General features: G+C 43.8%; 3 protein-coding genes and 2 non-coding genes across 5 annotated transcripts in view; 4 read left to right on the forward strand and 1 right to left on the reverse strand.

The window, feature by feature from the left end:
* The window catches only part of LOC129409195 (extended synaptotagmin-3-like), an 8,251-nt gene extending 4,588 nt beyond the window's left edge, over positions 1–3,663 (forward strand). Inside the window, exon 4 of the mRNA XM_055154494.1 lies at positions 3,640–3,663. Within this exon, the coding sequence (XP_055010469.1) occupies positions 3,640–3,663 (24 nt within the window). The remainder of the gene's footprint in view (positions 1–3,639) is intronic.
* On the forward strand, positions 1,695–1,776 carry trnas-aga (transfer RNA serine (anticodon AGA)). The gene has a single exon. It is a non-coding gene; the product is annotated as a tRNA-Ser (tRNA).
* On the forward strand, positions 2,716–2,797 carry trnas-aga (transfer RNA serine (anticodon AGA)). Its single transcript has one exon. It is a non-coding gene; the product is annotated as a tRNA-Ser (tRNA).
* Positions 3,664–3,840: 177 nt separating the features above from the next.
* Positions 3,841–8,536, forward strand: LOC129409204 (uncharacterized). Its single transcript, XM_055154572.1, has 5 exons — positions 3,841–3,964; positions 5,360–5,586; positions 5,809–7,167; positions 7,266–7,479; positions 7,941–8,536. The coding sequence occupies exons 1-5, from the start codon at positions 3,841–3,843 to the stop codon at positions 8,534–8,536; spliced, it is 2,520 nt and encodes an 839-aa protein (XP_055010547.1).
* A 520-nt stretch (positions 8,537–9,056) lies between these two features.
* On the reverse strand, positions 9,057–11,534 carry LOC110162719 (methylcytosine dioxygenase TET3-like). The gene is made up of 5 exons (XM_055154625.1): positions 11,430–11,534; positions 11,126–11,302; positions 10,727–10,989; positions 10,352–10,609; positions 9,057–9,660 (listed from the first exon to the last, which is right to left on the reverse strand). Exons 1-5 carry the CDS (start codon positions 11,532–11,534, stop codon positions 9,057–9,059), a joined length of 1,407 nt encoding a protein of 468 aa, XP_055010600.1.
* Positions 11,535–25,000: the final 13,466 nt, after the last annotated feature.

Below are 25,000 nucleotides of genomic sequence, written 5' to 3' on the forward strand. Positions count from 1 at the left end.
ACTTTGACTTTGAAGTGACTATGCACAATGAGAAAATTCAAGCTGTCAGTGAAGTTAAATACCTTGGCCTCATTCTAAATGAAAATTTAAAATTTACTGGTCACACAAAATACTTGGTGAAGAAGATTAAGATTAGTCTCAGTTGCTTTCGTTTCATACGTAAAGATCTATCGCTCCACACTTCTAAAATATTCATGAACGCAATGATCTTCTCTCATCTGTCTTATTGTATCACCTCATGGTCCCAGGCTCCTCAACTACATTAAAACCGCTTTGTTCATTATACAAACTGACCCTTAAGATCTTTGACAAAAAGCCCAAAAACTGGCACCACTGTGAAATTACAAAGAAACATCAACTTTTTAACTTTGAAAATTTTATCAATTTTAACAATCTTAAATTATTTTTTAAGTGTCTTAACCGCAATACACCATTACACTCAGAATTTGCCAGGACCATAAAATGTTCACAAGAGCGAACACAAGAGGCGCTACTAGTGGTAATTGTGTTGTTCCTAGGTACAGGACGGCTCTTGGTCAGTCCTCGTTCTCTTTTAAAGGGGCTAGTCTGTGGAACGGTTTAACAGCTCATTTAAAATTGGAAACCAACTACAACAAATTTAAAAGGAAATTAAAGTTATTGTATGTTTCCAGTCAAAACTGCATCCACTAAAATCTACTGTATATATTTTATCTGTATGTAATTTATGTGTCTTGTACTTTCTGTTTTTATGCATGTAGTTTATATTTTTATATGGACAGGTGTTGAAAACTAGCACTTGTGCTAAAACACTCAAAGCAATGCATCTGGCTTGTCTAATGCGATTGTGATGTCCTTAATAAACATAATAATAATAATAGGGCAAATGAAAGTTCAGGTTTTTATGTTGTTGGTGGAGAGACTTGTGCTCATGATATATAACATGGAATTACTGCCCATGTCCAACCAGGAAGGAGATTATATTAAGTAAAAACAAACAAACAAAAAGAACAGAAACAGTATGACTGAATTATTACTACTATTTACTATATTCCATCTATATTCCAGACTGTGGAATATAGGCAAAGGGACAACATTTCCACGGAAAAAAGCAGGAGAAGTAGAGTCAGGTCTGTGGAGATGCGAGCCTGCTCACAGTGCTATGAAAATATCCAAAAATGAAATAGTGAAGACAAACCAAAAATATTATTATGACCACGCCCCCTGACAATCCAGATATTAGCCAAATATTGAATTGTTAATGCATGATTTCGGCCAGAATATAATCCTCTATAAAACATATGAAAAGTGAACAGTATAGTGCTCCCTACCACAGACATGAAACGTCAACATTATCGGATCTGTACCAAATTTGGGAATTCAATTCTATGAACGACTAGAAGCAAAACTATATATGATTAACATGGGGTATTTTTCACGGTTGTCCAACAGAGGCGCAAACACGCCTAAAAAACATTTAAAGGTGCAGTGTGTCATTTTTCTGGTGGAGGATGTGTTGGCCCGGGCAGCCCTCGGGAAGGGACAATAACGCTGCGTGAGAGGAGCGTGCGCACCGGGCAAGTGCCGCTCGACGCCCCTTGCTGCTTTAATTCGTGATTATGTTTGTCAGGGTTGATCTTTTGTCACTGTTGCTGGACCCGTTTCTAAATCCAGTGCCTGTCTTTTTAAGAGCTCTAATGGCGGGTATATCACGTGTTGTCGTGGCCGAGTGGTTAAGGCGATGGACTAGAAATCCATTGGGGTCTCCCCGCGCAGGTTCGAATCCTGCCGACAACGACATGTTTTGATTTTTCTACTTTAAACTGAGCGAGCTGTAGGGCTTATCTAAACAACATTACACAAAACTTTCGCAATAATTATCCTTTACCTTACGACATTCGATAATTAGGCTTCTGACAGCGAGTTCAATCCCACCCCAATTGTAAATAGCCAATATATATATTAAATTTAGCCTACTATATATTTAATAATAATAATAAAATTACATGCATATTTGTGCCTTATTTGATATTTTAGTTCCTTATTTAAAATTTTCTTTTAATTTGTGATAGACCTGTTTAATGTCTGCGCTGCTGTGTGCAGGTTATGTCCCTCATGGATCAAATTAGTCCTGATTTGTTACATGAAATTGTTTTTTCTATAAAAGATGAGGGACTACAAAAAAAAACAAAAAACAAAAAAAAAACACTTCTTTTAAGAATGAATGAGAAAACGTTTGGCGTTTTTAGACTTTAAGGGCCATAAAGTAGTGAGACACAAAATAAAGTAGTGAGACACAAAACGTTTTACTCATCATAAAAAGGAGTGTCCCTGTGGTCAGACGTGTTAATACTGCCACGCTGCAGCAGATGGCGCTGTCGGACTGTTGATGATCTCGCGCTCGTGTTAGATAAAACCATAGACAATCTGTGGAGAAAACACATTTTATGGGAAATGATCAGAGAGGGTGAGCAGATCTGTGTCAGAGCAGATGATAACAGAATCTCTACTCACTAGATTACTTTGTTTTACTTCGTTTTACTTTAAACTTTCACGACGATGAAACCATGGAGCATGCACAGTTCCATGAATGAAACGCTTAATTCTTTTTTTTATAAAGTATTTTAGCTCATCTTTTTTTTCTCTCTCTCTCTCTTATCAGAAGGTAAATATTGTGTAAACGTTAAGTCTCCCGTCTTAATCCTTTTAAAGCTCCCTATGACGTAATGGTGACGTGTTGTCGTGGCCGAGTGGTTAAGGCGATGGACTAGAAATCCATTGGGGTCTCCCCGCGCAGGTTCGAATCCTGCCGACAACGTCACGTTTTTCCACTCCACGAGGACAAGTTTTTCGACTCCACTGAGAACTGCACAGTAGATTTTACACTAGGCTAATTGAGGAGCACTGTATGTTGTTTATTTTATATGAAAAGGAACACTAATAGCACAAGAAGCTACAACAGCGACCAACAAGTGGGTTAATCAAAATCTATTGTAAAAATGTCTTGAATTCGGGAACCGAACGCTGCTGTATAATATTGTGTAGAAACACCTCCTCTGAACGGGAAATTGCACCTATATGTTAGAAAACATAGTGGTAGCCAGTTAGCTAACATCCGACGTAACATAATCCCAGGGCTAATTAGCAAATATCAGGTTCTCTGTAGGTTTAGATTAAAACATTCATGGCTACAGCCACAGCGAGCATCAGTCAGTCTTCACTTGTTGGTCGCTGTTGTAGCTTCTTGTGCTATTACTCTGTTTTTACTCTGCTACAAACTTGAGCTGCACAGTCTTGATCTTGATCGATGTTTCTTCTGCTCGTTGAATAATGTCTGTGAAGTGATGACGTATTTTTAACAGTAAAGTTCCGTCTGTGAATTCGTATTCGTACTGATGAAAGCGTAATCGTAAATTTTCATTTCGTGATTGTAATTCATGACGTCGTAATTTTTCAATTCGTATTCTGAGGGATAAAATACACACAATATATTTTATGTACGACTGGACTCATTTGAGAGTTTACAAATACGCACGGATTTCTATTTTATGCGCACGAATATTTTTGACAGCTTTCTTACTCCATATGTTTTACTGTGTGTTATTGTGTGCTAGATCGAACTGAGATTTTTCAGTATTCACTCTGCTCTTGTGTGTTCAGGTGGTTTTTCGACATTTCCTGTGAGGGTATGACGTAACAGTGATGTATTGTCGTGGCCGTATTTTAATTCCTAACGAACTCCTAACAGTTCCTAACAAAGTCCTACCAAAATCCTAACAGTCCTAACAAAATCCTAACAGTCCTAACAAAGTCCTAACAAAGTCCTAACAGTTCCTAACAAAGTCCTAACCAGTCCTAACAATGGGGGCAAAAGAGCCAATCAGATGCTTTGGCGCGCCTGTGTCTCCGAGGGGCAAAAGAGCCAATGGGAGCAGTGAGCCTCTCGCGGTGAAGGAGCCAATCAGTGTCCGTCTCCACTTAGCAGGTTGGTGAGACACTGTACATTGAAAAACTTCATTCTGAGCTCACGCACTTTATTCATCAGCGACGATCGCATCGTATCATTACAAGTAAGTACAATTTACCAAAATGTTATAGATTAGTGTACTTAAATTGTATTCGTTTGTGACTTGTGATTTTGTAATCACTAGCGAGTAGCAACGTGACAAAAGTGTTTTGAAATTGAGGTCCGTGCATCAGTGTTGTGAGTAATGCGTTATAAAAGTTACTGTAATGTGTAGCTTTTTGCTGTAACACAGTAATGTAACGCACTAATCAGCCGCGGTGAAACGGCATCGTTGCGGTTCAGAATGTCGGGATGGGCCCGGAGAGGCGCCCGCGTTTACCGGAGGGTCTACGCGGGAAAAGACCCGCGCGCAAGTCCCGCGGCACGGAGCTAACCGCGCCCGAAGACCAATCGCGCTTTGCGGTCACTCTGTTCCACGGACTCTCTAGTCCAAGACTAGTCCTGGTTTAGTCTTGATTTAGTCCTGGTTCAGTTCTGGTTTAGACCTGATTCAGTTCTGGTTTAGACCTGGTTTAGTCCTGGTTCAGTCCTGATTTAGCCCTCATTTAGTCCTGGTTCAGTTCTGGTTTAGACCTGGTTTAGTCCTGGTTCAGGTTTCGTTTAGACCCAGTTCAGTCCTGATTCAGACCTTGTTTAATCCTGGTTCAGTTCTGGTTTAGTCCTGGTTCAGGTCTCGTTTAGACCCGGTTCAGTCCTGATTCAGACCTGGTTTAGTCCTGGTTCAGTTCTGGTTTAGTCCTGGTTCAATTCTGGTTTAGTCCTGGTTCAGTTCTGGTTTAGACCTGGTTTAGTCCTGGTTCAGTTCTGGTTTAGACCTGGTTTAGTCCTGGTTCAGTTCTGGTTTAGACCTGGTTTAGTCCTGGTTCAGGTCTCGTTTAGACCTGGTTCAGTCCTGATTCAGCCCTGGTTTAGCCCTGGTTCAGTCCATATATGGCGCAAACGTTCTGCACCTTGCACAGTTCTTTTGTTGAGAGTAACTTAAAGTAATACAATAGTAATGTAATGTTTTACATTTTAAATGCAGTAATATTGTAATGCAACTAATTACTTTGAAATGACAGTAATAAGTAATAAATAACATAGTTTTAAAGTCACTTGCCCAACAGCGATGATTAGGGTGTTTTGTGAATCAGAGTCTGAAAAAAATAAAACTTTTATTTGTATACATTCGGCGTGTAGGTCTCCAGTAGATAACAGACACTAGTTTAAGAGTTCAACCTGAGGTCACATCATTTACCAGCAGAGAATACAACACCAAAAGGAGGGCTATCAAATGTATTTTAATAAGTTCAGGCATTATTCAATGAAAAGCTTAGATGTCTAAATATTGTCTTCTCTTATCCTCTTTCACAGACATGCCAAAGAGCCAAAAGCCAGATGCACACTGGGCTGGTGTTATGTCCCTCTACGCTCAGGGAAAATACAAATTTTCAACTGGCCAGAGACCTGGGAGCAGACGTTGGAGGGCAGTGCTACAGAGGATCCAGAGTTGTCCTCTGACTCCTTTGGTGTTCGGCCAAACTGTCAGAAAGGTCGACATTTTTGGCAAAACAATCCCCTGCCAATGTGGTTACCATGAGGTAAATTACCCCTCCCCCCAACACACACACATACATACACACACACACACACACACACACACACACACAACCTACACTCAGCACTGCTCTCACACACAGCACATTATCCTGTCTTTAATGTTTAGTCAGTTTCTCATGGATCATTGTCTATTGGTTCTGCATGATTCTGTGATTCATTGACTTGTTTTGTTGCAAATTCTTTTTTTTCTTTTTTTTTTCTAGTCAAGAAAGCAGGCACAGGCACTACCAGATCCACAGGCTGCACAGGAGAACAGCAGCACACCAAGGGCCAGTGCAGCATCTGGAAGTGAGGAAGGTTCAGTTCCTGCTGCCATGACATGCGGTGTTTGTGCTGAGAAAGTTCCGGTGGACCAGTTCTCACAGCACCTATTGGACTACCACACCCAGGAGCAGTGTGAACATTGTGGTGTGAAGGCCCAGGGAACAATGGGATTAACACACCACCTTGAAAGATGTCATGCTGTGAAATCACTCACAGGTGACATTCCAAAAATGTCACCTCCGGCCCCTTCAGCCTCCTCCTACTCCTCTACTGCCCAGGCCCTGGAAATAACAGAAACACCAAACATCCACACCCAAGATGCTCCTGCTCCAGCCTCCCTCCCCACCAAGGACAAGACACCTGTCATTTGCTCCCAAGATGCTCCTGCCCCTCCAACTCCAACAGTTCTTGAGATGGCACCAGCAAGTCAGAGTCACCACCGACTACTTCTTCCTGCCTCTGCCTCTGCCCCTCCTCCAGCAGCAACACCAGGGCTCCCGGTGCTTTTGTCCTGTCGAGAGTTAAGCCGGACTAGGTTTTTACCCAAGCCGTTCCTCAGGGTCATCCGGCCAGGTGACCAGGAGTGGATTGCCCACGTCCTGTATGAAGCGAATGGGCAGCTGAGACAGGACATCCGGGAAAACTGGCACCACCCCCCAAGCCCAGTGAGATCTGCATCACCTCCAGATCCACATGACTATTTTCGACAGAGGATGTTTCTTTGGGCTCCAATGCGCATGTGGGGAATTCCACTGAAATGCACCCAGTGCAAACGAAAGATGCACCACTCTGGGATATACCCCAAAGTCAGAGAGGTCATCGATGTGGCATCTAAATATTATTTGATTGGAGGTGATTACCCAAGGTGCAGCAAGTGCAAGCAACCTGTCTGTCCTTGGAGTTGTGACATTTTAAATCAGCTGGACCCGTCAAAGCGCAACAAATTCCCTGCTGTGTTGACAACACATCTGGCACTGGACAGGAAATGTGTGACACTTCTCCGTCCGAGAACAGCAGGGAATAGCTCCAGTTACCTGCAGCAGGCTTTTCAGGAAGCGCACAGTGAGGAGTGGGCTCGGAGGTCTTGTGACTATTTCACAGAATGTGAAATGCACAAGAAATCCTGCCTCAGCCAGACCCAGACTGTTTATGTGCCACCACCGCCCTTCCGTCGCCTGCCCCTGGACCAGTGGTTTGAGACAGTTCATGCAAATGATGTTGTTGGTCACCTGGACGAGCTCAAAGGTGTCATCACCTCAACATTTGGCCGAATTCTCAAGCTTGACTCCACTAAAAAGGTAAATGTACAACTTTATAAGCCCAATTTTTTTCTTTTTCTTTTTGAGTTGGCTAAGAATACATGTGTTTATGAAGTATGTACTTTGTTATAATATAGGTCACCAAAAAACTGGCTGGAGGGATTGAGGACACAGCAACATGGATGACCAATATTGGGAACGAGCATGGTCAAGTTCTCAACTCTGTCCTTACAACCGGTGAGGGAGCTGGCCTGGATGACCTGTGCCAAGGCATCGTGAAACGGTACAGGGATGCTGGTGAGCCACAGCCAGACGCCATCTATGTGGACAGAGACTGTTGCAGCGACAGAGGTGGGTTACCTGTGCTTTGTGTTGTGATGTTTTTGCCAGCAGATTAAGGCAGTTAGTTAGTTACTTTATTTTTCTTTGATCATCATATTACAATGATTTAACACAGAAATTATGCAAAGCACCAAAGTTATTCTACAGACTGTAGGGGTTTAGGCTGAAGTTTTAACACTTCTTTTGCCTAACCCTAATCCTATTAACATATAGAATAAGATACAAAATGGCAGAACTATTTACAGAAAAAAATAATTTTTAAGAGTGCAGGAAAGAATACATATTTAGTTCTTTTGGTATACACACATACACAATACACATCAGTGTTCATACACACACACAGATTCATGTACATGTTAGTATTCATAGCTATTGGTATATAAATACACGTAAACAGACACTTTTTATAATTGATGGTTATAGATCTGTAAGATCCATAAGGTATGTTTTTTTATTGTTTATTTATGTAGGAGTGAGCCCCGTTCTGCAGTGGTTTCGGCCTTGGACGTGTACTGTGCGTTTGGATGTGTTCCATTTCATGAGGCGGTTCACAAATGGTCTCACCACAGAACACCATCCACTGTATGGCACATTCTGCTCCAAACTGTCCAGCAGCATCTTTGAGTGGGACAAGCAGGACGTCTGTCGCTTGAAGGAGGCCAAGCGGGCAGAACTGAAAAAGAAGCACCATGGGCGTGAGCCAACCGATGCTCAGGTGTTGGCAACCATCAATACGAGGGAGTTAGCGAGGCACTGCCGCAGGAGAACCGGGGGGGTAGAGGAGACCCGTGCCCGCATCAAATGTCTCCTTGACTCCATGTGGCAGCTGGTGGATGGCACTGGACTGCACCTCATTAACCATGAGAGCATGTCTCGAGTGTGGGAGGTGCAGCAGAAACACCTTGCTTGCATCCAGGATCCACCAGGGGTGCAGCTGTACACCAACACTGGCTCAGGGCTGGAGAAAGGGGACAAGACACTGGATGTCCTAAGATGCGGCAGAGGGTCTTCCTCTCTTGAGAGTTTCCACAAGCACCAGTGTGCATTCATTCCAGGCAAGTTTTAATCCTACATATAGAACATTTTGTATTGGATGCTATGTGTCATATTGTTATAATGTTGCAATGTGCAGAAATCAGTGATCCTGTTTTTTGTCTTATCAGGGTGGTGCACTGCATACTCAAATGTATATGCTTGAGTGTGAATCGAGGTGGAACATCAACCGCTCAGCACAAGCACTTGCCATGACTGAAACATCCGGGACAAAAATATATGACATATGGTTGCTGTCAAGTGTGAATGTGCTGAGCAACAGAGTGTTGGGAAGACCCCTCATTCCCGAGTTTATCCCCCCCGGGAAACCTACTGGTAAGAAAGAAGACTGCTGTTGGTGATAACTAAATAAGCTGTGACCTGGAAATTAAAAAATCTTTTTCTCCCCTAATTATTGCAGGAGAGCGCATTGCTGTGGAGTACCTTCTGGCACAGTCCAACAGAGGAGATCTCGGCCGTTTCCCTGCACCAAATGGACTGTATTTTAATTCCTAACAAAGTCCAAACAGTTCCTAACAAAGTCCTAACAGTTCCTAACAAAGTCCTAACAATGGGGGTAAAAGGGTGGATGTGGAGGGCAGGTGGTGTGTGGCAGACCAGCCCTGGGTGCATGTGGAGGATTGCTGGGAGGGCCAACCGTAGGAGTGTGCTGGGGGTGCCAGGTAAGGCGTTGAGCCTTGAGGGTGAGTTGGGGGTGCTGAGGGTGCCTGTTGGGAGGAGAACCAACTCTGAGGGTATGCTGGGGGTAACTGGTGAGGGTTAGAGAACCAGCCCTGGGTGTGGTCCATGGCTTGTGGATGGAAAGAGGGCCAGCTCTGGTGATGTGCTGGGGGCAGCTGATAGACTGAGGACTGTTCCTGCATACAGCTGTGGGAAGGAGGGATCTCAGCACCATCATGCTTGAGGCTGATTCTCTCTGGCGCTGGTGCTCTGGCACTGCGACGCTGTCGTATCATTGCCAAACCCTCAAGGTTCTCTGGCTCCTGAAACACCAGAGGACTGTGCCCACGCTGAACCGGCCGCGATGGTAAGGCAAGGGGTTCAGGGAGCGATTCCTCAGCTACAGTGATCTGTCCAGGAAGATGTGTGCCCTGAAGGAGCAAATCTCGCTCAGTTCTTTTTTGCCGATCATGCAGCCTGAAGAGAAAGAAAAACAAAAAAACACAAGCACACACACAATAATACGATTTAGTTCAACATGTTTTTTAGAACTGTGTTCAAGTATTGCTGGGTTTCAGATGACATCATAACATTCTATAGGACAATATGATTTAATGCAGATGGGAGGCAGCTAAAGTGAATATAATATTTTTGTTGTAATACAGTCAGTTCTTGGGTCTAGTGACAAAAAAAATGATCAGCTCAACATTTATGAGTGTACTTTTTGTATATTTAATGGCAATGTACTATATATATATATATATATATATATATATATATATATAAAAACCTGTCTCTTGTCCCCAATCTGGGAGTATGACATCATCACATTCTAAAATCTGATAACCACCAATTGAAGGTTTTCAGATTCTAGAATGTGATGATGTCATACTCTAAGATGAGGGCAAATTCCCTATTGATCACACTGTACTTTACCATGAAATATCCAAAAGTTGAATTCATAAATGGTGAACCTGGTATTTTCAATTACTGACTAAACCTTTGATCTCACTGTATTGCAACATCATTTTGGATTGTAACAATTGAAATTTTAGCTGCCCTCCATCTGTATTAGTTAATATTGTCCAATAGAATGCTGTAATGTCATCTGAAACCCAGCAATGCAATTTAAAAAAAAAAATCTTAAAGATATTAAGGATGAACTTACCAGGAGGACACCGTGGTGTTGTTGATGTTCACTAACACCAGGTCAGTCTTGTCCATAATGTCTCTGCTGTCCTCAACCAGCTGCTTGATATGGCTGTAAGCCATGACAATCGACTGTGGAATGGGAAAAGTCTTGCCCTTATTGTCCTTTGGCCTATTTCTGGCCTCCCTGAACTCCTTGTACAGTTTCAGAGCCACACACTCTGAAACTCGGTTATGATCTGGTCTGTGCGCAGCCTGGCCATGAACCATGTACAATCTGCAAAAAGATGACCATGTCACATAGTGCACACAATATATGCCTGTTGACATATTCACTCAAATACACTAATACAGACGCTGAACAATTACAACTGTATGAGATGTAGATAGATACCTTTCAGCAGCTTGCTGGCCTGGAGCAGAGCCACTGCGCTTCCTTGACGCTCTCCAAGGTCCTGACAAAGTTGTTTTTTTACTTTTGAGGGTGTATCGGGTGGGGGTCTGGTCGAAGATGTTCAAGCAGCTGTACAGCCTCAATATCTCTGCCACCTCAGTATTCGAGAGAGCAGTTATTGATCGGTTCAGCCCAACCAGGTACCCTGCCAAAGCATCAACTGCCTCCCATCCAGGAATGCCTCTGGAATCAGAACTTGTGACCTGCCACAACAAAATAAACAACAAAACCATAAATATCAATAAAAAATATATAAATAAAATTACATTTCCAATGGTAATTAGATGAGTGTAGACCAGATTCAATTAGATTACAAAATAAGATATGTATCCACTGTACCAGAGCTGGGGTGACAGGCCCAGTGTCCTCAAAAGGGGTTTGGATGGTCCTCGCAGTGGCGTCACTCTCCTCAAGTGGGGATTCAATGGGCCCAGCAGACGCATCACTCTCCTCAACTTGGCCTTGTAAGAGCTCCATCACTGAGTCATCGCTGTCCACAAATGGGTATTCAGATTCCTGAGGTGATTAATAAAATAAGGCACTTATATTATAAAGTTTGTCAGTTGTACATTTAAAAAAAACTCTTTAAAATTAGTTTTTCCATATTTTCTGTTGAATGATCAAACATTTGACATCGTATTACCTGAAACGTAATGTCCGTGATGTGTGGCACAGTCACATCTGCACATTCATCTTCTGGGTTTTCATCCAAGACCTCTGGAAGGATTTCAGCCTGCTGACTGGCCATCCACACAGGGCTGGTCCACCACCCCTCAGCCCCCCTCAGCATCCACCCAGGATAGGGCCACCACCCACCAGCCACCTATAGCCCCTTCTCAAACCCACTCAGGGGTAAACCCTCTTAATCGTCATCGTGAATGGCGATTACAGAAGGCTGCACTTGAAGATCAGGAGCGTGAGCGGAGAGGTGAGCCCCCCAAGAAACGCCAAACTAAAGAGCACTACCACTACCAGTGTAAGTTGTGCGGGGAAGCAAAAGCCAAATCTACTGGGCACACACAGGTACGTGGCAAGTGGTACTGCCCTGCCTCTGGACAGACTTTGGAGGAGTGGAAAAGCTCTCTCCCCTAAACTGTGGAGTAAACTACCTCCTTGAGAGCTGCTATGACTGTTTGAATGTATCTTATGCTGTTTTTTATCTTTTGTATGTGAAGCACTTTGTGACCTGTGTCTGTGAAAAGCGCTATGTAAATAAATGTCATGTTACTTACTTACTTGCAATGGTAACATTACAATCTAGTATTTCTTTGTTATATTTTTGTATACGTTTGTTACATTTGCAGTTGCAAACTTTTTTAAAAGATTAAGATTAATAAGCACAGTTGCCGTTCCAAATATGTGCTTTAAAAAAAAAAAAAAAAGTCAAAACAAAAAAAAACAAACAAAACAAACTCTTGTGGTGTAATAGTAACACGTCCATCCTTTGGGTGGGAGATTCCAGGTGCAAGTCCTGGCAAGAGTGTGCAACTTCTTAAACCAGTAAATTGATTTAAATTTATGCAACTTGTTACTCAAATCGTAACCCTCCCTTCACCCTTTGAAGTGAGACCTCTAGAGGGAAAATGTGGTACTGTGAATATTTACTGTGTATATTATAATATTATAAGGTGTACATGTATGTATATAATATGTATTATAATATAATGTGAAAGATTCACTATGTACTGTAAATAAACATACAGTGTGTTCATGTGTTGTGGAGTGGAGTTTATGAATAAATTAATTTAGAATAAATAAATAAATAAATATCCTTCTCTTCTCCCTCTCTTCTCCTCTCCTCCCTCTTTTCAATTTTTTCCTCTTTCATTTTTCTTTCCCCCCCCCTTTTCTTTTTCTTTCCCCCATCGAGCAGTCCGTTTTGCCCCTTCTTGGCCGTTTCCCTGCACCAAATGGACTGTATTTTAATTCCTAACAAAGTCCTAACAGTTCCTAACAAAGTCCTAACAAAGTCCTAACAATGGGGGTAAAAGAGCCAATGGGAGCAGTGACGCTCTCACGGTGAAGGAGCCAATCAGCGTCTGTCTCTGCTTAGCAGGTGAGAGGCTGTACAGAAAAACATTTAAAAACTTTATTCTGAGGTCAGTCAATTTATTCATCAGTGACGATTGCATCGTTTCTCTCGACATTACAAGTACAATTTACCAATATGATATAGATTAGTGTATTTAAATCGTATTTGTATGTGACTTGTGATTTTGTAATAACTAGCAAATCGCGACGGAACAAAAGTTAGTGGAATTTTGACGTTTTGAAATAGAGGTCCATTCTAATCAGTGTTGGGAGTAATGCGTTATAGAAGTTCAAATGTAAATAACGTGCGTCACAATGCATTTTTAACCTGGATTGAAATGGTGGTAAGGTTTGGCAAGAGGGACCCCAAAGCAGAGCCAGGACTCAGCCAAGTTTTAAACAGTTTATTTTACAAATGGAAGGCAGGCTGAGAAGGCAAGGAGCTGGCTGCCTCCAGAGGCAACGGCAGACAACCACGGAGACGCCTGGGCGAAAACAGGAACAGGTAAGTCCAAGACAAGCAGCAAGCAAAACGGATACATATCCAAGAGCCTGATAGAACTCTACCGAACAGGACGGAATTATCTGGCAGAGTGGTGGTGAGAAGACCAGGGCTAAATACAGAGGCTGATGAAGGAATTAATTGCAGGTGTGTCTCATCTGCTCTGGAAGAAGCCACGCCCCCTGCCGCACTCAAACTCTGCAACAAAAGGGACAGGGGGAGAGAACAAAAAAACAAATCCTAACAGGTGGATTTTTAGTTTTTCTCCATACAAATTCGCAAAAGTCTCCGTGATATCAGCTGCGGTGAAATGCCATCCTTAAAATTCCGAGTGTCGGGACGGGCCCAGAGGTGTGCCCGCGTTTAACGGAGGGTCTACACGGGAAAAGACCCGCAGAGAAGTCCGGCCGGCATGGAGCTAACTGCGGCCGAAGCCTTCACCCTGTTCCACGGACTCTCTAGTCCAAGATTAGTTCTGATTTGGTCCTGATCTAATCTTGGTTTAGACCTGGTTTAGTCCTGGTTCAGTCCATATATGATCCAAAAGTTCTGCATCTTTGCACAGTTCTTTTGTTGAGTTAAAGTGCTGTAATATTCGTGTAATGTTTTACATTTTAAACACAGTAATATTGTAATGTAACTAATGACTTTGAAATGACAGTGACAAGTCATAAATAACAGTTTTGAAATCACTGGCTCAACAGTGATGTTTAGGGTGTTTTGTGAGTCAAAGTCTGAAAAAATGTAAACTTTTATTAGTTCAGCATGTAGGTCTCCAGTAGATAACAGACACGAGCTCAAGAGTTCATCCTGGAGGTCACATCATTTATCAGCAGAGAATACAACACCAAAAGGACAGCTACCAAATTCATTTGAATAAGTTCAGGCATTATTCAATGAAAAGCTTAGGTGTCTAAATATTGTCTTCTCTTATCCTCTTTCGCAGACATGCCAAAGAGTCAAAAGCCAGATGCAAAGCTGGGAGCAGACGTTGGAGGGCAGTGTTACAGAGGGTCTAGAGTTGTCCTCTGACTCCTTTGGTGTTCGGCCAACCTGTCAGAAAGTTTGACATTTTTGGCAAAACGACCCCCTGCCAATGTGGTTACCATGAAGTAAGTTACCCCTCCCCCCTAACACACACGCAAACGCGCACACACACACACACACACACACACACACACACCTACACTCAGCACCGCTCTCACACACAGCACATCATCCTGTGTTTAATGTTTAGTCAGTTTGTCATGGATCGTTATCTATTGGGTCTGCATGATTCTGTCATTCTGTTGTTTTGATGCAGACTGTTTGCTTTGGAGAATATTCCTGAATTTATTTTATTTAATTTTTTTTTTCCCTAGTCAGGAAAGCCGGCAGACGCACGGGCAGATCCATAGGCTGTACAGGACAACAGCAGCACACACACCAAGGGCCAGTGCAGCGTCTGGAAGTGAGGAAGGTTCAGCTCCTGCTACCATGATGTGCAGTGTTTGTGCTGAGAAAGTTTCATTGGACCAGTTCTCACAGCACCTATTGGACCATCATACCCAGGAGCAGTGTGAACACTGGTGTGAAGGCCCAGGGTAAACTAGGATTATCACAGCACCTTGAAAGATGTCATGATGTGAAATCACTCACAGATGACCTTCCAAAAATGTCACCTCTGGCCCCTTCAGCCTCCTCCTACCCCTCTACTGCCCAGGCCCAGGAAATGACAGTAGCACCAAGCATCCGCCACCAAGATGCTCCTGCTCCAGCCTCCCTCCCCTCTAAAGAGATGACGCCTGTCATTTGCCACCAAGATGCTCCTGCCCCTCAAACTCCAACTCCAACAGTTCCTGAGATGGCACCAGCGACTCAGAGACACCGCCAACTACTTCTTCCTGCCTCTGCCTCTGCCCCTCCTCCAGCAGCAGCACCAGGGCTCCCAGTCCTTTTGTACTGTCCAGAGTTAAGCCGGGCTAGTTTTTTACCCAAGCCGTTCCTCAGGGTGATCCAGCCAGGTGACCAGGAGTGGATTGCCCACATCCTGTATGAAGCGAATGCGCAGCTGAGACAGGACATCTCGGAAAATTGGCACCACCCCCCCAAACCCAGTGAGATCTGCATCACCTCCAAATCTTCATGTCTATTTCTGACAGAGGATGTTCCTTTGGGCTCCGATGCGCATGTGGGGAATTCCGCTGAAATGCACCCAGTGCAACCAAAAGATGCACCACTCTGGGATATACCCCAAAGTCAGAGAGGTCATTGATGTGGCACCCAAATATTATTTGACTGGAGGTGATTATCCAAAGTGCAGCAAGTGCAAGCAACCTGTCTGTCCTTGAAGTTGTGACATTTTAAACCAGCTGAACTCTTCAAAGCACAACAAATTCCCTGCTGTGTTAACAACACATCTGGCACTGGACAAGAAATGTGTGACACTTCTGTGTCTGAGAACAGCAGGGAATAACTCCAGTTACCTGCAGCAGGCCTTTCAGGAAGAGCACAGTGAGGAGTGGACTCTTACATCTGGTGACTATTTCACAGATTGTGAAATGCACAAGAAATCCTGCCTCAGCCAGACCCAGGCTGTTTATGCACCACCACCACCACCTCCTGTCGCCTGCCCCTGGACCAGTGGTTTGAGACACTTCATGCCAATGATGTTGTTGATCACCTGGATGAGCTCAAAAGGTGTCAGGGCAAGTTTTTTGCCCCAGTGGTTAAGGCGATGCACTAGAAACCCATTGGGGTCTCCCCGTGCAGGTTTGAATCCTGCCGACAATAACACGTTTTTAACTTTAGAAACAGAAAATGTGCCCACGTGGAAAACATGGAGTGAAAACAGCCTTCTTATGAAATTTTTTTTTTATGATATTGCAACAAAAAATTCAAATTTCTCCATGATTGTAAGGCATATATTTTCTAAAATTATTTTCTATAAAAATATGACTGTGTGATCCAGTAACATGTATGAGTTGTTTTCTAAAGTCTGTGTCTATTAGGTGTAACTGAGGCTCACTGCAGCCTGGAGAAACTCTGTCTGTCCCAGCCCCAGTGCCTCCAGATGGGCGTCTGTTACAGCCCTGCACCTGGTCACCGCGCTGGACTCAACACCAACATCACTGACCTCTGACCCCCCATGACCAGAACATACTCTATACACCCCCACCCCGGCCCCCCTCCTCACTATTTACCGCGCGGTAAATATGACGAAAGCAGGCGCTTATTTCATGAAGTTTCTGACTTAAATCTTCCTCCCTGACGGTTTTCATGTGACTTTGGACAATTGAGATCAGTCTGGAGACTCACTGCCTGCACGTTCTCGTGTCATAATCCCAAACACAAATTGGGCACATTTGGACGCTCAGAGGGTGTTTCTAACCAAATACATCTTCATTTTCCTATGGAAATGAAATGTAAATGAGTGTTGTGATTTTGTAGCTGGTGTTGATGAATGAGCCACAACTGTCACTTAAAAAGGACATCAGCTGCTCAGGAACATTTTGTGAATCTGGGGCAGAGTCTCTCAGCCTCTTCTTAAAGCAGGGGTGTCCAAACTTTTTTCATCAAGGGCCACATATCTAAACAGACGAAGCAGAGGACTGATCGAGGGTCGTAGACTGGTGCTCAATAGAGTAACTGAAATATGTGCATGTTTAACACGTTAGAATGAGCCATCAGTCTTTATTCATGCTAAGATCCTCAAAACCAAACACTAAATATTAAATATTGGCTTTATCAAAGTTGATTTTCAGAAAACTTGCAGTAAATAGTTAATTTTGAATTGATGTAAGGTCATTTGAGCCGAGTCACCTGGAAGAATGAGGGCCAAGAAAAATTTGTCCGAGGGCCGCATTTGGCCCACGGGCTGCAGTTTGTACATGCCTGTCTTAAAGTGAGTTTTTTTGTTTTTGTTTTAAGAAAAGATTCATGAATGAGGCAGATAGTTCATAACTATCAGAAAATGATTTGGCAAAGACTCAAATATTCAACTTGCAGTAACTAGAACAAGAAAAGTCCATTTACAACACAATAATGATAAAAATGATCTCAAAATCATATCAATAAAACATCTAATCAATAAAAATACATTTTTTTTTTTTTTTTTAAATAAATCAACCTGGTTTATTACACTTTTTTTTTTAATTAATTATCCATTTATAAGGGGCTATTATGCAAAATAAGTTTTGAAGCTTTCTACCATGTTATTACATTGTTCCCTCATCAAAAATTGTTAGATTCTTTGTCCAGACCAACAGTTTACGTTCATACCTGTTTGTTCTGCTCCCTGCGCTCTTCTTCACAGTCGTGATGTTGCTGTGATGTGTTGCTCAGCTGATTTAAACAGCCCCATCTGCAGTCCCATTTTCTCAGGACAGTATCCAGGTGTGTCCGAGGAAGGAAAAAAAAAGCCCCTTGTCCCGGTTTATCATTCTGTGGGCACATATCTGTATTTTGATTGCCTTTTTTATCTATGCCCATGGGACTATAAACTGAGACAAAACAGATCCTAATAACCTAAGTCGTCCATGTATGTTTGAGTATCTTAGCGATCTCTCCTGGGCCCCATCTGAAACCTCGTTATAGTTAGTGGTACGAGCCTGTACATGGCTTCACCCACAAGCCTACATCATCCATGCTCCCACACAACAATAGGCTCTATTCACGCTTACAGCACAAATCGACGTTTGGAAAGATGCGATTACAACTTCCAGTGGGCTCTGTTTGTGTCTGTTCTGTTTATCAAACATTTCAACCATCCCTAAGTTTTCATCATTTCCCCACTGACGCACAACTCCGAGTGCACTGGTACATGTGATTAGAAGAGATGATTCCAAACAGCACATACGTCTGCAGTCTTCATTTTACCACTGATCAAGTTTACTTCAGTGGGTTTGATCACAAGACCCCCATTCGACAGTTTGATACGGCAGTGATGTGGTCGCTGTATCGGACCATTGGGGTGAAGAGGGAGGTGAGTCGAAAGGCAAAGCTCTCGATTTATTGTCAATCTCTGTTTCTCCCCTCACCTCTGGTCATGAGCTCTGGGTAATGTCCGAAAGGACGAGATCGTGGACACAAGCGACGAAATGAGTTTCCTCTGCAGGGTGTCTGGGCACTCCCTTAGAGATAGGGTGAGGAGCTCAGTCATACAGGAGGAGCCCAGAGTAGAGCCATTGCTCCTTCACCTCGAGGAGTCAGCTGAGGGGAGGGCATCTGTTCTGATGCCTCCTGAGCATAAACCATCAGGAGGAGACCCCGGGGAAGACCAAGGACACACTGGGACACACTGGAACACACTGGAAGGACTATGTCTCTGGGGTTCCCTGGAGGAGCTGGAGGAAGTGTCCGGGGTGAAGGAAGTCTGGGAGTCCCTGTTTAGACCGATACCCCTGCGACCCGACCCCGGATAAGCGGAAGAAAATGGATGGGTTTTTTTGACAGTTGGTCGGCAAGCCCAGTGTCAGGAACTACAAGTTGTCATCGCATCTTTCCATCTTTCCTCGTTTGTGACGTAAGCGTGAATAATATTCTTCATAAATATGCAAAAACATGATACAAACTGTATGCAGTAACTTACATGGCAATCCTGATGTGATGTGCAGTAGTTTCATTAGGATCTACGATGATTGTGGGGTTTGGGGTGACTTAGAGCAGAGAGCAAATGTTCTGTGTTGCAGGTAATACCCCAAGTATTACGCAGGTAAACTGAACTCAAATGCAACACAAGTACACGGACAAAACAAAGTCTAAGGCTGCGTTCAGACTGCAACCTGAAGTGACCCAAATCCGATTTTTTGGCCCCTATGTTCCTGTATCTGATCTTTTAATGACAGTCTGAACGACATGAGATTTTTTTCAAATGTGACCCAGGACACTTGGATATGTGCTCCTGAAACTGATACATATCTGATCTTTTGACATGTGACTTCAGTCTGAACGGTCAGGTCACATTCATCCACGTACACGATATCAACAAGCCACAAACATCACTATTCTGCGCTGAAGTAGGCGAAAATTGTTAATGAACTCAGTGTCACTGAAGCGAAGCACATCACCACTCACCACTCTTGGCTACATCTGCGCATCCAAATGTTCTTTTCTACGGACGTTGCTGCCCCTGTCGCACAAAACACCACGGCCAAAAACCTTGTCCTTCTCCTTCTCAATCTCCTCCTTAAAACAAGTAAGTTGTTCATGTTCTGGCTCCAGTACGAGAGGAACTTCAAAATCTTCAGGTGCTCAATGCTGCGTCCATGTTTGGACTGTAAACACAGAGCACGCTCGCTGCGGTTGACGTCGCCGTGTCAACCGTCGTGCACATGCGGGAAACTTTCGGGCCGTTTACTGTTCACACTGGAGATCACATACAAGTCACATTTAATTGGAAATGTGAATGACCTCGCACAACCATCGGATTTCACAAAAAAAATCAGAATTGAGCATTAAGCCCTGCAGTCTGAAGGTAACCTTAGTTAATAACTGAAAGTGTCCTCTAACAGGTAATACTGATATTATGACAACTCAGACTGAAAAACAACAAAGGAATATATCATTCATATAATGCAACTAAAATATCTTCCAATACTGGGAAATACTTGAAATGGAAAATGTGGTGGGATAAAACTCAAACAGGAACTATAAACAGGAATAAAACAGAATGCACAGAATACAGGTTCAGGGTTTTCAGGAGAAGAGTTTGAGTGTATGTCTTCACAGGTCAACAATCCAGCAAAGACTGAGTGAGCAGAGGGAGTATCTATAGACTGGGCCTGGGCTGATTACGGCATGAGAGGCAGCTGCAGAAAAAGCAGGGAGGCAGCAAAAAGGAGGACCGGAACAGACAAACAAAAAGGCAGAACTTTGACACCAAGGAGCAAAATATCCTCTCTCTTATTACCATTTAGCGTGTAAAAAACAAAACCGCAAAACAGTTTACTTTCATTTACAAAACTCCATTATCCCCCTATTCATTTTTTTTTTAATCTTGAAAAGAGCGTAGTCCATATTTAAGACAGACGAGAGTACGAGTCAAACAGGTCTGAAGACATGAAAGAGTAAAGTGTAATTAGTGACGTGAGGAGACTTAAGGACACCACTCTTTACATGACTGTCATATTTGAGGAAACCTAGAGATTAGGTCAGACTTAAGAATGTCTGCTCCGGGGCTAACCTCTCTGCCGCTCTCTCTGTCTCTGTCTCTCTCCCTCTCTCTCTCTCTCTGTCTCTTTTTGTGTGTGTCTCTTAGTAAATGCGTTTAATCCGTCTGTGGAGTTTTAACGAAATCCATCAAAATGTCTCCATCTGATTATGAAATAGTGATGTTGTGTTTCCTGTGAACTGTGGGAACACAACAAACTCTGACAACAGTACGGGGAGTAATAGTACTAGTAGCAGTGGTAGTAGTAGTAGTAGTAGCAGTAGTACAGTAGTAGAACCAGAAGTAACAACAATAGTAGTAGTTGCAGTACAAATAGTAGTAGTAGCAGCAGTATAGTAATGCAGTTATAGCAGCAGTAGTGGTAATAGCAGCAACAGTAATAGTAGTAGTAGTAGCTGTAATAGTAGAAACAGTGGTGGTGTTGGTAGTAGTACGAGTAATAGTACTCATAGCACTAACAAGCAATAGTATCAGCAGTAGTAGTAGTAGTTACATAGAGGTAATAGTGGTAGCAATTGTTGTAGCAGTAACAATAGAAGTGGTAACTGTAATAGTTGCAGTAGCAGAAGTGGTAACAGCTGTAGTACTTGTAGTAGTAGTATTAGCAGTAGCAGTAATAGAAGGAGTGTCTCTCCTTAACACAAGTCCAAACAGGCTCAAAGCACCGATATGAGAGAACGCCTGGATATTTAAATGTGCATGTAGTCCTGGTTTAGTCCTGGTTTAGTCCTGGTTTAGTCCTGGTTTAGTCCTGGTTTAGTCCTGGTTTAGTCCTGGTTTAGTCCTGGTTTAGTCCTGGTTTAGTCCTGGTTTAGTCCTGGTTTAGTCCTGGTTTGGAGCTGCTTTTAACAGTAACAGTTCTTTAGTGCTTTTCTAGACTCTCAATTGTTTCACAGTTTCATGTTTGTTCACTCACACCTGTAGTCACAGCTGCCCTGGGACAGACTGACACAAGTGAAGCTGCCAATCCGACCACACACGCTCATCACTTTCACACTGGGCAGTGTGGGTGAAGTGCCTTGCCTAAGGACACAACCACTGCCCCCTCACTGTGACACGTCCCCAGGTCCAGTCCTGCTCCACAGAGACACGTCCCCATGTCAGACACCAGCACCAAACACTCTGACCTGGACACGGATCACCTGAAACCAGGACAAGTCTGTCCTTTTGTTTGTAAAAACACAACAGCGGGACAGGTCCAGGAGGAGGACACAGAGCGGGACAGGTCCAGGAGGAGGACACAGAGCGGGACAGGTCCAGGAGGAGGACACAGAGCGGGACAGGTCCAGGAGGAGGACACAGAGCGGGACAGGTCCAGGAGGAGGACACAGAGCGGGACAGGTCCAGGAGGAGGACACAGAGCGGGACAGGTCCAGGAGGAGGACACAGAGCGGGACAGGTCAGGAGGAGGACACACCACACACTGTGAGGTCTGTCTGGTGCACACTTTGCAGCTGATGATGAGGCTTTGTTACTCAAGTTAGACTTGAATCTCAATTTTAGTTGAACACAATCTGAACACAAAGATCTAGATTTAGTTGGAACAACAGATGAAATAATTTTTACTGTCATAAGACGGTGTCCATTCTGTCCCCTCCTCAGGACAATAGGGGTGTCCCAATGTCCAACTGGTGAAAAAGTAGAGCATCATTTCCAACAGTGACTTGTGTGACAAAGACTTGTGTCCAGCACTGGTCACAAGACAGAGACAGACAGTCCACAGAGACAGTGCACAGAGACAGTGCACAGAGACAGTGCACAGAGACAGTGCACAGAGACAGTCCACAGAGACAGTCCACAGAGACAGTGCACAGAGACAGTGCACAGAGACAGTGCACAGAGAGAGACAGTCCACAGAGAGAGGTGTGGACACAACACGTGTGAGTGAAGCAGATGAAGCTGTTTGTGGCTCTGATTCTGATTCAGCACAAAACAACACTAAACAAAGAGTTGTGACGTTAGTGGTGTTAGCGTTAGCCACTTTAGCTCCAGATGTTCAGAGCCTCATTTCCCTCGTCAAAAAGATGAAGAGTCCCGTGTGTTTGTGTGCATGTGTGTGTGTGTGTGTGTGTATATGTGTGTGTGTGTGTGTGTGTGTGCTTGTGTGTATGTTTGTGTGTGATCAGCAGCAGGACATGTGTTAGTTCATAAATACACTGTGGGGTGTGGGGGCCAGTGCAGAGAGGGGCCCTCACAGTCTTCATTAGTTCATTAGACAGCATGTAGTGGGGGCCCTCTGAGATAATTTATACCCAGGGCCCAGACTTTGGAGCTCTGCCCCTGAGTGGCTGAGGGCGAGGGGCTGGGGGGGGCATTCAGACACAGCCTCTCACTGCATGGACCACACCTCCTCCCAATGTTTGAAACTGTTTGCTGTTGAACAAAAGCAAATGCCTAAAAAGACATCCTTCAAACGTGCTTGGTGCTCAGAGCATCGTTTTGCCAGCAAGAGCACCAAAGAAGAATACTATGCCTTCTGTAAGCTCTGCCATATTGACATTGATGCGAGTAGCCGAGGTAAAGGTGCGTAGGTAAAGGAGCACCACGCAGACACAGAACACCAGATGGAGAATACTAGCAGTGCTGCGTACTCGTCTTCAACGTCTCTTTTTGCTCCATCAGCAACCAAAACAACATTTACATTTTGTGGTGACAGAAAAACCTGTAGTGATGCAAATATGTTCCTCAAATAAATCCATCGCTCTAAAATGATGTTGTGTTCATCACGTGGCTTGTGTGCGATACATAATCATCCTGTTTGTCTTGAAACTGATGAATAAAAATAATAATAAGTGCGATAATTATAATCACAATACTAATGTAATATAATAATAATAACAATAATAGTGACAAGTGGTTGTACAGAGCTGTTTTTAGCCATTTTGTTGTGCTCTGTGTGTGTGTGTAGTGTGTGTGTGTGTGTGTATTTGTGTGTAGTGTGTGTGTGTGTGTTTGTGTGTAGTGTGTGTGTGTAGTGTGTAGTGTGCTGTGAACGTGTCTGTGCCTGACCTGATCTGTTGTGTTCCTGGGAATAATCCTCAGATCTTTGATCCAGAGCGGGCGTGTCCAACCGCCGCAGCTCGCCCGCTCCCACCACGGAAAAGAGACAATACGGAACTTTACCACAGCACAAACAGGACGACAGCTACATCCTGCCTCCGAACCCCTGTCCTCCTGTGTCCCTGTGTGTCAGATGCCCTCCCAGATGTTGCGGTGTGTCAGATGCCCTCCCAGATGTTGCGTTGTGTCAGATGCCCTCCCAGATGTTGCGTGTGTCAGATGCCCTCCCAGATGTTGCGGTGTGTCAGATGCCCTCCCAGATGTTGCGTTGTGTCAGATGCCCTCCCAGATGTTGCGTTGTGTCAGATGCCCTCCCAGATGTTGCGTTGTGTCAGATGCCCTTCCAGATGTTGCGGTGCGTCAGATGCCCTTCCAGATGTCCTGGTGTGGGAGGATGGACCTGGTTTGTGACTCGTGGAGCTGCTTCTTCTCGTCGTCTTCGTCTCGTTGTTGTTCTTGGGTGGTGCTGTGTTTGTTCAGGCCTGAGATGTGATCCAGGTCAGAGTCCAGGAAAGACGTCGCCCCCCTGTGGACATACATCCTCACACACATCCTGCTCAAATGTTCCATAGTGTTCTTTAATGTCACACGGTCCATCGCTCAAACAGGAAAGTTTAACATCAAAACAGTGACATTATCAGATAGAAGCGCACTCATACAGTCCCTGACAAAAGTCCTGTCACTTATCCATTTTGTAGAAACAAAAGCTTATAACCTGACTTTAAATTAATCGATTGGTTTTAGAAATGTCTCATATGAAGCTAAAACCCTCCCAAATTATGCTCAATAAACTAAAATAAATTTGCTTCACTGAAGAAAGATTAATCATTTAATGAACACAGAAAGGTCAGATTTTGGCAAGACAAAAGTCTTGTGGCCTTGTCATATGATGCACCCAATCCTAGATTACAGCCTCACCTGTGATCAGTTACTGATCAATCAGTTAGTGGGTGTGTATAAAAAGAACCCAGCAGAACCAGACCTTCACATCAACTGCAACTTGACCTCTGACAACATGCCTAAGATCCACCCTGAGACCAAAGCGTTAATTATCAAGAGGACTGAAGACCAGATCCACTGCTGAGGTGGTGACACCTTCAATGTGTCTCAGCGTCAAGTACAAAGAAGAAAAAGATCTGAAATGACTGGAGATGTGTTTGACAAGCCCAGGTCCAGCAGACCCCGCAAGACAACTGCTCGGGAGGAACGTTTGTTGATTCAAAAATCCAAGGCCCCTTTTCCACTGCAGCAGACTCCACCAGGCCTGGTCACCTCAAGTCCCTGTGTCAACCACAACAGTTTGTAGAATTCTGTCTGGAAATGGCCTCCATGGTCGAATCAGTGCACAGAAACCAGCACTAAACAAAAGGCAATTAAAAAAGCGTGTGGCATTTGCCAAGTCCCACAGCCTGATAAAAGGATGGACACTGGAAAAGTGGCAGAAGGTGGGTTTCTCAGATGAATCCTCGGT

This window comes from Boleophthalmus pectinirostris, unplaced genomic scaffold (genome assembly GCF_026225935.1).
Source record: "Boleophthalmus pectinirostris isolate CB_2022bp ecotype Guang Dong unplaced genomic scaffold, ASM2622593v1 HiC_scaffold_1, whole genome shotgun sequence".
In the NCBI taxonomy this organism is placed as follows: Eukaryota; Metazoa; Chordata; class Actinopteri; order Gobiiformes; family Gobiidae; genus Boleophthalmus; species Boleophthalmus pectinirostris.